This window comes from Atractosteus spatula, chromosome 7 (assembly GCF_055471065.1).
Source record: "Atractosteus spatula isolate fAtrSpa1 chromosome 7, fAtrSpa1.hap1, whole genome shotgun sequence".
In the NCBI taxonomy this organism is placed as follows: domain Eukaryota; kingdom Metazoa; phylum Chordata; class Actinopteri; order Semionotiformes; family Lepisosteidae; genus Atractosteus; species Atractosteus spatula.
In genome coordinates, this window is record NC_142712.1 from 47989205 (window position 1) to 48005046 (window position 15842).

The 15842-nt window shown below is 34.6% G+C and overlaps 1 protein-coding gene across 2 annotated transcripts in view; it reads left to right on the top strand.

Moving 5' to 3' along the window:
* Positions 1 to 15842, top strand: part of unc13c (unc-13 homolog C (C. elegans)) — a 139004-nt gene that overhangs the window by 62017 nt on the left and 61145 nt on the right. For both annotated transcript variants that reach the window (XM_088921651.1, XM_088921650.1), the window contains exons 15-17: positions 1151 to 1279; positions 8353 to 8486; positions 9859 to 9944. In XM_088921651.1, the coding sequence (XP_088777777.1) occupies positions 1151 to 1279; positions 8353 to 8486; positions 9859 to 9944 (349 nt within the window). The remainder of the gene's footprint in view (positions 1 to 1150; positions 1280 to 8352; positions 8487 to 9858; positions 9945 to 15842) is intronic.

Consider the following 15842-nt stretch of genomic DNA (forward strand, 5'->3'; position numbering starts at 1 on the left):
ACACTGCATTGCAGAAATTCAAGATAATGCTCACCAGTCTAACTTAGTATTAGAATAAAAGTTACACTTCTTCAGTTGTCTTTATAGCCTAACAAACACTAAACATTATTTACACTTTCTTTTATAATTCAGTGCTGCTTCAGTAGTGCAAGCTGAACTTTGTGAAAACACAGTCAGCAGTCATAAATATTCTGTACATGGCTGAATATTAGGTTGAAAATATTTTTTATTCTAACCACACTGTTAAGGTACCGTATATTTAAAAGGTGTCTGAGTCCTTTATTTTGTCAGATGTTTTGAAGGACTTCCTCTCCTGAATACTAAATTCTATCATCCAAACTCCCAAAAGTACACATATGTACAAAGGTTATGAATTATGTAACAGTGTACCTGTAAATTACATATATTTCCTTTTCCACATGTTCCTGCCATTCATGAAATGTGATGCATGAGTTCTAGTCCCTTTACACCTTGGCACTGATGATTTAAATAAAATCAGGACTGAGGAATTAGATGTTAAGAGCAAGAACGCAACAGAACAGATATTTTTCCAGTGGAACTAATCTATTGCAAATTTAGGGAAAAAAAAGGAGTTTTGGCTGCAAGCTTCCAATGAACGCAGGGATAACATATAATAGGAAAGGTTTACCATCCCCCTGTCTTCTGAACATTCGAGTAAAGGCAGAGTCAAAACCGTGTCCAGTTATCACATTTTTATCCATCACATCTTGCTTACTTTCCACATCCCATATACAGTATATTGTTACAAATGGGGGTTATGAAAATTGTGACCCCCGTTTGTAATATATAAGACCATAGACAGGGTTACAAATGATAGGAGGCCATTTGCTAATTCACAGCTAATTAATCATTGGATCTCATCCTGACGTTTCTTGACAAAAGCCAGGGTACTTTCTTCAGCAACATGACTGGGTAACTTGTTCCTGACTCTCACAACTCAAGGAGCCATGCTGACATTTGCCTTTATATTAAAAACTGAAGGGTTCAGCTTTGGGATAGCTTCCACATGATTTCTCCAGTCTAAAGTTCTTTATTACTTGAAAGTTGGTGTGTGGCATGGAAAATTATGCACCCATTGAATGATGACCGATACTCCATTCAGTCCTCTGTTGTTTCTTTTGACTTGCAGGTTCAGGAGTTGCAGAGCCCACCACGAGCAAGCATGGTTGTGAAAGACTGTGTGAGAGCCTGTCTGGACTCCACATACAAGTACATCTTTGACAACTGCCATGACCTCTACAACCAACTTCTGGATCAGGTACAGACATGCCCTGCATAGATCAGTCATATATCAAAATACTGTAGTTTACTGTCATTAAAACAATCTGACTTACAGTATTTATGATGATTTTCTGGTGGTGCTTGGTCAATGTTACCCGTACATCATAATTCCTAAGGACTACAACTTCTCAATTCATTCAGTTTCTCATTTAAATGGTGAGAAAGATTAGATTAATTTCTATAACAATCTGGTGATTGAAAAAAAACACTCTGCAATGCTCCATATAGAGAATTCTTAGAGAATGCAGGAATATGTAATGAAATAGAAACACTCTAGTCATGTAGCAGTACTATTGTCAAAATATTGATAGTAAAGAGTCCAATTTCACGCCTGGCATATTTCTACTTTAATTAGTGTCTTCACTTTTAAGCTATTTAACCACACAGGCACAAACACTGAGGCATATCTTTGCCATTTTATCCTGCTACATGTGTTGTTCAGAGGTTGTCTGGCTACATTGTGACACTGATACTTAAACAATCACTAACAGATTTGAAAACTATCTGTTATTAGGCTTTTGAGCCTGTTTGTAGAAATTTAATTTTGTATCTTCTGGATTCTTACATTAAGTGGGCCCATTAACTATACACAAACAGTTGGAATCATTTTCTGTACAATCACTTTGCAGTCAGTGCAAAAATATTTTCATATTGATTGATAGAATTTAATTTCCACATAGCAAGTGCAATAATATGAGTATATTTTTGGGTATATCATTAAATGAATTCACTCAAAACAGATTGAATGTTTTGTGTGTGAGAAGATTGTATAATAATGTATAATGTATAAAAATTGTACAGTTATAGTAGATGTTTGTTTCTCCTATGGAAAGAAGCAGTTTGTCGGTTTTGCTCTGAAATGTATAGAGTTGAGAAGTCTCAGTTTGGGGAGCTGTGGTGCACATATTCATTGAAACAGATGGCTTTAGCCATCAACTGCTGCATTTAACCGAATAGAATATGTAATGAGATGGACAGCTACTAAAAATGCAGACAAAGCCATAGAAAATAATCTGCTTATTAACAGAGATGTTCTTTTATATAAACATAATTTCAACAAGTAATTATTTGTCACAAAGACAAAACTGGTTATAGGAATAGTTGTGCAGATTTATCTCTTTCATTAAAGAGCTATAGAACGGATAAGTTTAAAGTCTACTTAATGTAAAAATAAATACTAATTTAGTTGGTGAGGTTTTCATCAAAAGCAATTTATATATTTATATTTGCACCCATTTATACAACAGGGTATTTTACTGGAGCAGTTTGGTGTAGTGCTACCGAACTCCTGAAAATTACTATCCATATGGTCTCCTCTTTCTAGTATGGTCGTTAGGCTTGAATAAATTGATTACAACAGAACAGGACTCTGAAGTTACCGTTTGTCTCAAAACAATCAACATTAAATATTTGCTAATTGATGATTTTCCTTGAAGATTATTAACAATTAAATTATACTTGTTTTGTTTGTTTTACACTTTTATAACTAAACATGTCTTTCTGTTGTCTTCTGTCCTTGATTCCTCCTATTGATCACACTGACCTGCAGTATTTGATCAGGACATTGAGTGCAAATCTATAGTGTTAAAGATTACTCTTCTATCAGCAGATGATAAAATACAACTTTTAAACACAGCAACCAAATATAAATAATTTAAAGGTGTTGTTAAGCTTATGAATTTTGGGAAACTGATACTATCACTATCACGGCACATACTGTACTTTTTTTTTCACAATCAAATTGATATATGTATAGTGTCATTACACTTTAGCTAGATTTAGCTGGCATCTTAAACTTGTCAACACGCAAAATTCTCGTACTGCTGAGCTGTTTCCACATTTGCCATAATTACAATGAAAATGCAGTAAGCATTCACAAAATAGCTACTGTAGTGGTGCTAAATTATTTGGATTAATTATCAGAGGCTGTATTTTGTATTGTTTATACTCACAAAAACCACAGGCCGGAGCCAAGATTTGTCAATATTTTCAGAAATCTCGTGGCGCACTCCGGCTGAACTGAAAGTCCTGCTTTTCTTTTTATTATCTCACGTGCTTCCGGGAAAAAAAATGATCGATGAGAGCTCCAAACCACAGTGGGCAACACTGATGAGTAAAGTTCTTCTGTTTCACACTTCACTTCCAGCAGAGTATGATATGTGGAGTAGAAAACCAGACATTGGACAGACACACCATGATTTATTTTCACCTGTCTCAGCTGTCTGAAAGATTGTGTTATTATTGTAAATTCTGAATTGTACTTGAATTGGTGAAAGCAGTATTCCAATGTGTTTAATTCTTCTCAGGTGCAATACTGTTTGTGACGGCAGCACTATTGCAGAGTGTTTGGTCGCACTATTGAGTAGTAATTCACACGTAGCTTGGATAAGACAATGTAGCACACAAGAGTAATTAATTCAGCTTTGTTCACCCGCCACACATGACAACACTTAATAACATATTAAGTTGTATTATTCCATAGTCTGCAATGGTGAAAAACAAAATTCCCATGGTAGATGTGTCAATAATTACAATGGTGAGATTTGCTTGCTTAAATGCCTTTCATTTTTACTGAAGTTATTATGCCACCTTCCTAGCTGAAATACATCTCATGAAATATGATGGAGTAGATTTGCATGTTTAAACAAGAGGATGCCAAAAGAGGGTGAGAAAATCTCCTTAATGATGAAAAGTACCAGGTCCAAAGGATTAAACAGATTCCTGTAAAATGGATTCAAATGAGGAAAAGATTACATTGGGTGCCTTATTTTCCCAAAAGTGAATAGAGGTAACCTGATGAATATCACTTCAAACTGACTGAGCATAAAAAGGAAAAACCATATGTAACTTTATCCTGAGTTCATTAAAAATCTGGCCAAATAGGTGCTTGTGGGGACTGTTTTAAAATATGCTCTTTGAATATTATAGTGTGAAAGTGTCTCCTAACATCACTGTCAACTGTTCTGTACTGTATGTAATGTGCTTGTGCTGGAGCCAAAATAGTAGTGAAGTGCTATTTTTAAACATGTCGGAAACAGATGTGCTTCACATACTTCTTAGAGTGTGTCAGGCATCATCAGCAGTGCTTGACAAAGTGTGAGCAGAGAATAAGATTATTGATTAAAGATTATTTTCAGAGCACATAAGAAATGATGTCTTCAAGAAAATCATGTAATGGCACTTCACATCGCATCTACAAGTCTACACCTATCCTAGGGAGAAAATATTCCATATTTAAAATGTGACCTGAAATACAGCATTTAACCCACATACAGTATACAAAATAATGTATCAAACACATATACAGGTAAGTCACATAATCAACCTGATTTCTAAGAGTCCACTGAGTTATTAGGAATTTTCCCAGCACAAAATGTGGACACAGGTGTTGATTATGAAGATATTCAGCACAGTTGAAAAACAGTAGTCTATTTAATCAATGATCAAACAGCATTCAGGAAGGCGAAATAGTCATCAGATGACTCTCTAAAGGACCCTAAGCTTGTAACTCATCCTGTGACTGTTCTAAGTATCATTCACCATCTGTAATGCGAATAGTTAAAGAAAGAAATATATTATTGACCTCTCAGTGCACTATTTCTGCCATAAATGTTAAAATCAATAATGTAGGAGGAGTAAATGGGAGATTTTTCAGAATGAAGGCTGTAATGAATACCCTTGAAGATCCCAAAAGAAATCATTTAAATTATTTTCCATTATTATTGTACACAAATGAAATTAGATGTCGCAGGGGATTGTGGATATGAGCATTTACCTTTTAAATATACTGTAAATACAATGGCAGGTTATTCCTGGGTCAGACCTGGAAATCTGAAAATGTAAGCATTAGTTTTATGCTTTACCAAGTAAAGATCACTTAGGTTTTAAAGGGGACCACCACATTTATAAACTCTGCAATAAAACCAGTTATTTCAACATAAGAGATTTTTAGAATTAAGATTACTATTAAAAACAGTGTAAAGCAAACTTTTCTATTTGTGTTTAAATATTGTTTAATAATTAAAAATAATACAATTCCAAATGCATATTATTTACTGTTATTAAACACCCATGTACAGTGTGTGTGGAGCGGTAATTTAAGCACATGCAGTATGAAGAGCTTAAAGATATTTTCAGGGAAATACAGGATATCAACTATAGTCCATGAAAATAACAGTGCTTAAGGCTCCCAACATCACTTGTAAAAACTGGGATCAGCACGTTTTAGATCAGGGTTGTCCTCAGAAGACATAATTCTCATTAAAAGAGTAAACATACAGTATCAAAAGGAAGCAATGCACTTTCTGAATAAAAAGAAATCAATATAGTTCTTGTTCAGTATAAGTGCCAAAGCATGTCAAGCAGCAGGAGATTCCAGAGATTGTGTATGTGCACAGTATGCTGTAAGCGATCAGCTCGTACATGGGCAACTGAACAAGCAGGAATCACAATCACTAAGAGAATATGGACTGCAAGCTCTATGATTCTGGTCTTAGGACTTGGTATTAATACACTTTAGTTGATAATAAATAATAGCTTTAAAGATTTATAGTGACTATGAGATCTCATTAATTACATAGATATTTATGGGTTTTTGAGTCCTGTTTATAAATAAATGGCTCATACAAAAGTTCTCTAAGGCCTCATCTATCTCAGTTTTCAAATGCATTTGCTTTTTATTGAGTCTGAGTGAAGAAAAAGGAGCAACAATACCATGACCTCCAGGCCATTTGTACTGTTTGCTGTCTAGATATTGCAGCATCAAATAATGTAAGAACTGAGGAAAATAAAGATTTGTGTTTGTGTTTAGTGGTTTTCCATTCAGTCTATCCTCTTTCTGTTTCCGGTGACTAGTAATGTATAAGGGCCAGAGGCCATCTTTTTCATTGCTCCTGTACCTATAGTCATCATGTGAAAGCCAAATTTACTTCTAAGTTTGGGAACTGTTTTCAAGCAGCACTAGAATATATAGTAAGTGATGAAAGCAGTAAAGAATCTGACATGCTTAATAAGGCTCTGAACCTAATCTCCATGTGTCATAGTTAACATGATAAATATCACGACTCCAGAAACATGTAACCTGAATTGTTAGCTCAATTGAAGTGTGCTTTTTTCAAGATTGAGTTAGAAGAGGCTACTTACTGTAGTTGTCTTAAAAGACTTAAGTGCTTATGATGGCACATTATTTACTGCTTCTAGACAACATGGTGAAACAAAAAAAAAGGCAAACAAAATGTTAGTTAATAATATAAAATTTAAATATATACTTAAATATATACTTGTAAATAAAGTACAATGAATGAGTCTCCACATTATAGAAAATAATTTTCTGGAAACAGAGAAGAGCAACCAGATAACAGTACATACCAGGGCTTAAGGATGTCCTACACTGGCAGACTGAAGGAAATGAACCTTTTTAGTCTTAAGAACAGAAGATTGTGAGGGGAATTGACAAAAAGTATTAAAACACCTCTAAGGCATTAATAAAGTCAACACAGCAGAACACAGTAGAGCCCAAACCAGAAGACACAAGTGGAAACTCCATTGTGGAATTGCACTTACTGTAAATCCAAGAACAGGAGGCACTTCTTTACCCAAAGGGTTGTGGGGATATAAAACAAGCCATTCAGCCATGTTGAAACTGATACACTGGCATCTTTAAAAAAATGGCTGGATGAGATATTTGGATCAATTAGCTACTAATTACCAAATGGCCTCCTTATTGTGTTCTTAAAGTTAAAAAATGACACCATAAAATAATATTTGTAGAATACATACAGCATAAATTTCCAATGACTTCTCTTTGTACATTGTATTGCATTGTTAAGTGTTTCTGCAACAGTATTGTCTCAATTGACACTTAAGGGCTTGACACAGTTGTGACACACCTTATTTCACAAGTTCACAAACTGGATTCTACTCATTTCATGAATAGGAAAATGTCTATAGTGAAGGGTACAGCACAACAATATAATTCGCGCCATGTTTTAATTGTTAAATAAAACACATACAGTATATGGGGCAATCAGAATTACACTGGGGTAAGAACATAGACATGCAGGAGATCATCAATAAATAGAAGTGGGTGGTATTAGACCCCCCACAACACTAACCAGTGACTCAAAAAATCAGTCTTAATTAGGGAAAAAAATAAAGTGTTTATCATGAAGACATCCAGTGATGTTACTTAGTATGTGTGTGTACAGTGTATCAGCAGAATGTACAATAAGTGTTACCTACAGCAGGATTAAGGACCAGAAGACAGTGCAGAATACAGCATCCTAGCATTTTACCCATACATCCTTCATCTGCCTCCTGCTTTTCAAGAGACTAAGAGTCTCCAACACTGTCCTTTCTGTTAAAATGCTGGTTATTAACAGAAATATGCGTATAAATCCAGCTTCATGAATCTTTCCTTATTGAAGTAAATCAGTGTTAACAACAAAGAAGTGCCATTTACTTAGCTTGTGCAAATGATACATAACATAAATGTATATATAAATGCAAATTATGTGGTGCCAAAACAGGATAATCACAACTCTTATGGATCTTAAAGCAGCCCACACCTAGCCCGAATAGTTTGGTTAATTGGGTGGTCATATGAACTATCACTGATCACTGCATATTTGACTGTATGCATTAAAAAAGGCAATGGATTGAAATAGCCTAGGATCTGAACAACATGCAGTAAGCAGCTTTCCTGTGGAATATAGTAATGCAGTGACAGCACATAAACTGTAAATATATAGACTAAGATACGTAGATGAAATTTGTTTTCACAGGTGCTTGCTTCAGAGAATCTAGACTTTCTTGTTCTGTGTCCATTTAATGAGAGACCCACAAGGGCCTTGCTCATTTTAACTGTAGATGAAGATGTCATGCTATGTTATGAATTAAACATGAATAGTCTGCTAAAAACCAAACTGTCGGCTCTTCATTTATGGTACATTATTTATATCTGCTACAGATTGTGAAGCAGTATCCTTCACACTGTAAATGAAATACAAAAAATCTCTTTAAAACATTTGCTACTGACTTCTTTGTGTGCAGGCTAAAAAACAGGACGTCCCACGTGAGGAACAAGGCCCCTCGATCAAGAATTTGGATTTTTGGCCAAAACTCATTACACTGATGGTGTCAGTGATAGATGAAGACCGGACAGCATATACCCCTGTTCTCAACCAGTAAGTTCTAATCTAAATTGAATCAAACCAATGAGTAAAAAATTCAGCTCTTGTTTTAAACCATTTCTTATTGTACCATTATTGCTTGTGACCTGAGGGTTAGGTTGCTGTTGATGCTAGAGTTACTAGTATCCAGGGCCAGTTTAAGAATTAAGGTTTTAAAAAGCATCAGATGACTAAAAAAATTTAAGTGACTTAAATTTAGTATTACAGTTCATTATAGAAATAGAATTAAGGAGTGAGTGTTTTCTTTACCCTCAGGAAACCCAAAGCCCTTCTCTGTGGTTCAATCAAATTCTAATTAATGTGAAGAGATCATTGAATCAAAAAGGATACAGTAGGTTATTTAACTTTAATATTTGGTCTTTACTCACCTAGCTGAGGATATGGCAACCAGACAGTAAGGTCAAGGTGACAAAGCCACCTCACTTGTGAGGAATGGACCAGAGAGGCTGCTGCAAGGGTGATAATGAGATGAAAGGAAGGGCTGTGAGAAAAGATACACATGCATAAGTGTTTATATTTTTTGTGTGATTCCACATTTTTCATATTAAACCAATTAGGTCTAAGCTAAACCGTATACAAGTCCTCCCAGAAACGATTCATGCCACAGGTGGAGAAGGGGTGATGACTTGTGCATTCTGAAAGGATTGGGGATAAGCTGTTGGTAATCATTTCAGTAGTTTGCTCTGAGAGCACGTTGCTATAGGAACAAGACGGGTAATTCCAATATTAGGGAGTTTACACTTTGAATATTTAAAGGGAAAAGAACATGGTTTATTGATGACTTTATGTGGTATTCAGAAAGCTAAGATAATTAGAGGACTGGCTTGAAATACTGAGAAATTTAAAATCCGGTGGCCGAAAAGCTGCAAAATAGCTTTACTTTACGTAACATATTAAATATGACCATTGTTCAACTCAACCACTGTAATTACTATTTGAGAAATGCAACTCCAAAGCTCTGCAGCATGGATTGAAAATTATAATTCTTGTTTTGTTGCTTGGTATTTAGGTTTCTATTTGAAGGCACTGTTAAGTTCAATCAATGGTTGCAAAAGTCATTAAGCTTTTGTCTGTAATTTATAGTAACCTCACTAGGTAACTTTTGAATTTTTGAAGAAACATATGCCAGAAAAATACACTGTATTAGTATTAACGAGGAATGCTGTGTAAAATCAAGTCATAAAAGCCCTTTTCCTCATTGTTTATTTCCTTAGACAAACATAAACAGTTTTACAGGTTTTACTGTAGTTTTCTTAGTATAGTATAGTTTTCTTTTATTTTCAAGTGCAGAGGCTTTACAAAACCATCTGCAAAAGCTCTCTTGGGATATTGTGTTGAACATTACCACTGCCTGTTCCATTGACAGGTTCCCTCAGGAACTGAATATGGGCAAGGTCAGTGCAGAGATCATGTGGAACCTATTTGCCCAGGATATGAAGTATGCAATGGAGGGTAAGTAATGCTGGGTGCTTCTTTAATTATTTTATATAAACACATTTACAGTATTCCTTTGTGTGTGTGCTGTCTGATAACTGAGAATTCAGCATGCTATCACGTGTTACATTAATTAGGTAATTTACCGCCTTGTCACAACCACAGCAGGGCTAAAGCTCTTTGGATTACAGCATAATGTGTTTCTCTCATTGATTACCTACCAGAGAAGAGAACGTGTTGGTTTTATCGAGATTAAGCATTGATCCCACAAACAATGTCTTAATGCTGTGCAGTCCAGAGATGGCAAAGAACTGCTTCTGTTCACAGAAAAGGCAAGCACAGCCAGAGCACATTTCAACTCTGTGGCACAGTTAATCTCAAAGCCATTTTCTCTCATAAAAAATTCACATTTCAAGATGGTTTGATGGCAAGATGGCAAACATAACTGTGACAATCTAAACAAAAGAATGCTCTTCAGAATGTATGGCAATACATTATTACTATTACTATTTTTACTATATGATAACATTTATTTTTTCAGTACATCTATTAGTACAGTACATCTATTTTTTCACTACATTTCTCATTTTTAAGGCCAGGGAAAATCAAATAAAAGTCAAATAAAATATGGTTAAATTAATAAATGTTAAGTGGTATTTATTAATATTGTGAAATGTGAAATGTTATTTCAGTTCAGTTAAACAAAGGCAATAGTACATTAAAAGTTGTGACTACTCAAATGATATTTTAGGAGCAAGGTTTTGACCAGGGAGCAGGATGTTATAAATTGTTATTTATAAAAAACAACTCATTCAAAATGCTGAATTATTTTTGTTTAATTCATTTTCTCTTTCTGGTCTGTTTTTTATAGTAACAGTCTGGAGGAAAACAGGGGATTTTTATTTACACAGGCCTATGCAGTGTATGGGATATATTTATTAAGTCTGGAAATGTATAAATGTTTCCTTGGAAACCAGCCGCTGCTGTTCGATAAATCCATACGCTTCATGATCTAATACACGCTTGCTGTTTCTTCTGCCTACAGTAACAGGACACATGTAGTGGTTCTGTTGTCTTTCCCATGATGCACTGGCTCATGCAGTGTGACATGCATATTCTTGTAAGTCTGGTGTGGGCACAGCTCTGCTCTGCTACAGCCCCCTCAGCAGCAACATCTTGTTTATCATCTCTAAAGCTGTCTGTCTGTGAAGACGTTTTTTTAGGAATTTATATACAGTATACGGTCCACTGCTGTGGGAGCTTGATTCCACAAATAGTGACAACATTAAGGTACCATTTTTCCATACACTGAAAAATAATGTTTGGGAAAAAAATACAAAAATGTGCTGTATTTTTAAATACATTTTTACATTGTCACCACAGCAATTAATTGTGTACAATGTTAAAAATATGTGCAAAGAATGTGTGTGTTTTTTTTTGTGGTTCCAACTGGTTTCTCTTTCTTGTTGTTTACTGGAGAAGACTTATATGCTATATCTTCTGTTCTGTTATGCACTCCCTGTCCTAAACTATTTTTACAGAAAGAAAAAAATATCACATATTTGAGAGAGTAACACCATATTTTTAGTGATACAGGCCATCCATACAGCTTGTTAAATAGGTATGGCTTGTGTCCTTTTGAACAAATGAAATGAGATACGAACCTGTAGCCCTGTAGCCCAGCTTGAAGTTTGTTTTGATAACATTTTTATTTTGAGTGTTCTTTGTATGACCACAATGAAAGTGCAAGTCATGATTACAAACTGGAAGAAAAGCTGTAAAATAGTGACAACAAGAACAATAAAATGATTTTTTCTACTTTTTTCAAAATACTTTTGTTTATTACATTATGAGAGCAGACCTGAGGAGTCTATGATTAACTGGCAGTGCTGAATGGACTTGTGATTGCGTACCACTAGAAGGGAAGGTTTTTCTGTTGTTTCTTTATTTGACTTAATGGAATGGTAAACTGCTACACATCAGACACAGCATGTGAGAAGAAAGAAAGATATTGCTACAGGTGAAAAAAGAAACCAATAAAATATAAAAAGCAGAGATGAACAGTGTAAATTTCATACTAGAGAGACGTCTTTTTGTTTTCCTTTAAAGAGAATTTAATTTGTAGTTACAGTAGTGACAATTCCAAAGGAATTCTCCTTTGATCAGGAAAAGTTCAACTGTGCAGAAAGGGGTGTTTAGACTGATACAGATAAAACTCTCCATTCATCAATTGTGCTATGCTAATACCCAAACAGGTTAACATCAGCATGTCAAAGACAGAAGCTGCCAGATTCATTCATGTTAGACCTGCACCCATTTATCTATTCTTATGAAAGCTTACACTTGAGCTGTACTTATCTCAAGTTGATAGTGCTTATACAATATGTTGTGACTAAATAAAATGAGTCTGCTTTTGCTGACAGCACTCCACACAAAAACCCGAGAAAACCACATTAATTTGAGTGTCCGAATCATTGATTTGATGTAAGAGAATACACAAGAGAGTTTTAGCAAACTACAACAGTTGCATCTTATGTGTTTGAGTGATTAGAAAGACCTTCGCTTCATATAACAGATAATTTCTCTGTGGAGATAATTGGTTGCTTTAAGGTTCATAAGCTAGAACAGAGCTAGGAGATGTACTCTTCTGTGGCATGGGCTCTCAGTGACTGTGAACTGAAGAAAAATATAGAAGGCCTGATTCCCATACCAGTTACCAGTTATTGTTCATTGACTAAAATGAATGTTCTACAATGCATTGTGGAAACTTGGGACAAATTGTAGCAAATATATTTGTACAGTATAGAAAGCACAACAATTTACCCCTGTGATACAGTATATGTAAACAAGTGGACATTTAGGCAGTGTTGTCATATTTGTGAGGAAACCACAATTTCTGAAATGTATCATTTTAACTCTGACCATTAATTTTATTTCTCCTCACAACATAACTTATAACAAATGTTTCTTAGTTTTTAACAATTCTTTCATTTTCAATTATTTAAACCCAAAAAATATGGTGGTGGAAACAGACACAATTACAGAATAAAGCAGACCCCATACACTTCTGGAGATACACAACGTGTATTACAGTATTTTAGTTTAAAAAAAAAGAGAAACAAAAGCTTATACAAGAGAAAGAAAATATCACATCATCTGAGCCACCATATCAGTAGCAGTGGCCCACGTTTCCAACAAAGTAATAATACAGGTAGCTGGGTGGTGTCGAGCTGCAAACCTTTCTAGAAGCACAGTATCATGTAAATATCTTTATATATTTTTATTTCCAAATATATATATATTTTTATATATTTCCAAAATTGATTAATTTGGGGGAAATCCCAAAACAAGAGTAAAAAAGTACCCATTACCCCAAACTAACAGAGTTGACAAGTAGTACTGTATCTGTTGATAACACCAACCCATTGTAAGTAGAGGTGTGTAGGACCTATGAATAACCTCGAAATGGAAAAGTTATTTAAAGCTAAGTTTGCTTAATGCAAATGTACTGTATTACCAGTTCACCTCCAGGTCTGATGTCACTATGCACTTAATCAGCTCTCCATTCCAAATTTATACAACAAACTGGATTATTATTGGGTGTAATAAATGTAATGTATATTGCTGAATCAAACCCTGTTTTAATGGAGGTATTATGAAATTCATCCAATAGCAGGTGAAACATTAAAGATGAATCCAAATGGAAACCAGAAGCACAAAGGCATGAACAAAGCCTGGGGTATAAAAAAGAGAAATCTGGAAGAGAATATTGACCTTCTACTGAACAGGGGCCAGAATAATTAATTATGTCCTTCAGAAAAAAAATACCATGGGTAGACTAAGAAGATTACACAAGGGGACAAGAACCAGTCAATAAAGAGTAATTGTGCCGTATTGGTAACAGAACATGTCAAATGTTAACTACTTGGAAAAAAAATAAATTTGTTACACTTAGCATTTCAATAATAATTTAGGAGAAATTAGGAGAATTTAGGAGAATAGGAGAAAGAAAGATGTTTTAATCGATTAGAATGCACTATACTGTAGTATCCTCTATGGGTTTCCAGCAGATGTGAGTGAACTGGACTAAATCACAGCTTAACTGCTTTGGGTTGAAAGGTCAAAAAATAAAGCAAAAGGTTTGGTAAGCATGTTCTTCAGCCTTTTTGGGTTACTGAAGAGTAATTAATTGGATTTGGGAGTTGTTGCCACTCCAAATATAGACCATAGTGAATTAAAGATTCACAATGACTATGGAAAGAAGTGACAGTGGTACCATATCATTAACACATGGTAAATCATTTTCTTTCTGAAACATTTCCTTTCTAATCTTAGGTAATGAGTTTAATATAACAAGTATACTTTATACTTCTTTAATATATACATTAAGTATAATTCAAATGCTTCAAATATTTGAAGACATCAGCAGTGCTGAAAATAGAAGACACTGAAGCTAAGGCTTATTGTGACTTCAGGATATGAAAACTGATATGGCTTTTATGAATCCTTTGTATTTATGATGAATTAGATAAGGAATACAAGAATAAAGACACCAAGTCAAACATTACCTGTAAATCTTTGTTAGAATTTAGTAGTGATATTGAATGGTAACATTAGCACTCCATAGGATTCTTACCTTTTCTCAATTGTTTCTAATTTTTACAACTGGAATGTTTCTTGTGAACTAGTTAATTAGGCTTTTAAGCTTGTTCATCCTTGCAAATCAACAGAAGCCCATTGAACCTTTATGATCACATATATGACTTAATAATTTAGAAATTTAAATACTACAGGTATGTTATTTGATAATAACCTGTAACTTGCCCAAACTTAACTTTCAACTGATCCGAAAAGGCAGCAGTTATTTTAAGTATATTCTTTTTATTTCCAGTTTAAAATGTTTATTAAAATCTGAATATTTCAATATCATGCAAAAAATGATTAGGCTATTCTGTAATAGCTTCAAGTTGTATGTTTAAGGTTAATCACTTGCATGCAAGGATAAGCGCTGAAATGTTTTAATTTGCTTCTTTGATGAGCGTAACTTTCATTTAAAAGCACTTTGTATTGTGAGCTGTAGTCTGCAGGTCTGAGCTCACTGATGGTTAGCTAGTGCTCCCAATGGTACTTTTAATGTGTGTGAATAAAAGCTCTGTAATACGACTTTGGGTTTTTTTCAAGAATAGAATACTGGTGCATGAAATCATTGCTTAGAACCCTATGAAAAAAACATCTGAGAAATATTTGAAAGGACTGCGCTCTTTATGAAAAGTGTGTGAGGATTAACTAAACAAACATTTTTAGAATAATATGTTAATGGCTTACATGAGAGGACAGGCAGTTGTACATTAGTGGTTTTTCCGCATGTCCTCGGGAAAGTGCTGTTTTGTAACAACTCAACAATTCCAAAATTATTATGCTGCCATTTGTCTCAATTAAGATCTAGGAAGATTTTTTTCTTTTTTCTTTTCAGTCTGGGATAATGGCAGTTATTCTTTGAGGTAAATTTAATTTTGTATAAAGCTTGTTTTCGTATTGGTTTCAGAATAAAAACACTTGAGACATACTGTACTATAGAACTTTGTACAGTATGTGATTCTGAGCCTGTTTTCAAGAGTTTTTTTCCATAAAACCTCCATAAGTCTGCAGTAGCCGGTATTCTGCTACTGAGATAACTCAGCTTCCACTGAGGAGCTTTATCAAGTGGACTTTCATCTAGAACACACAGTTTTTTGCAATTTAAATGGAATGTGAACACATCCCCAAAGATCCGTTAGAAGATGGCAACATGGCAGAAAATCAGCAACTGCAGCTAGCCAGCTTGAGTCTTCCATTAATATGATATTTGGACAGCCTGCTTAAAGCTATTTATGTTAAAGCACAGTGGTGTTATTTATGAAAGCCAAGATTGTTTTT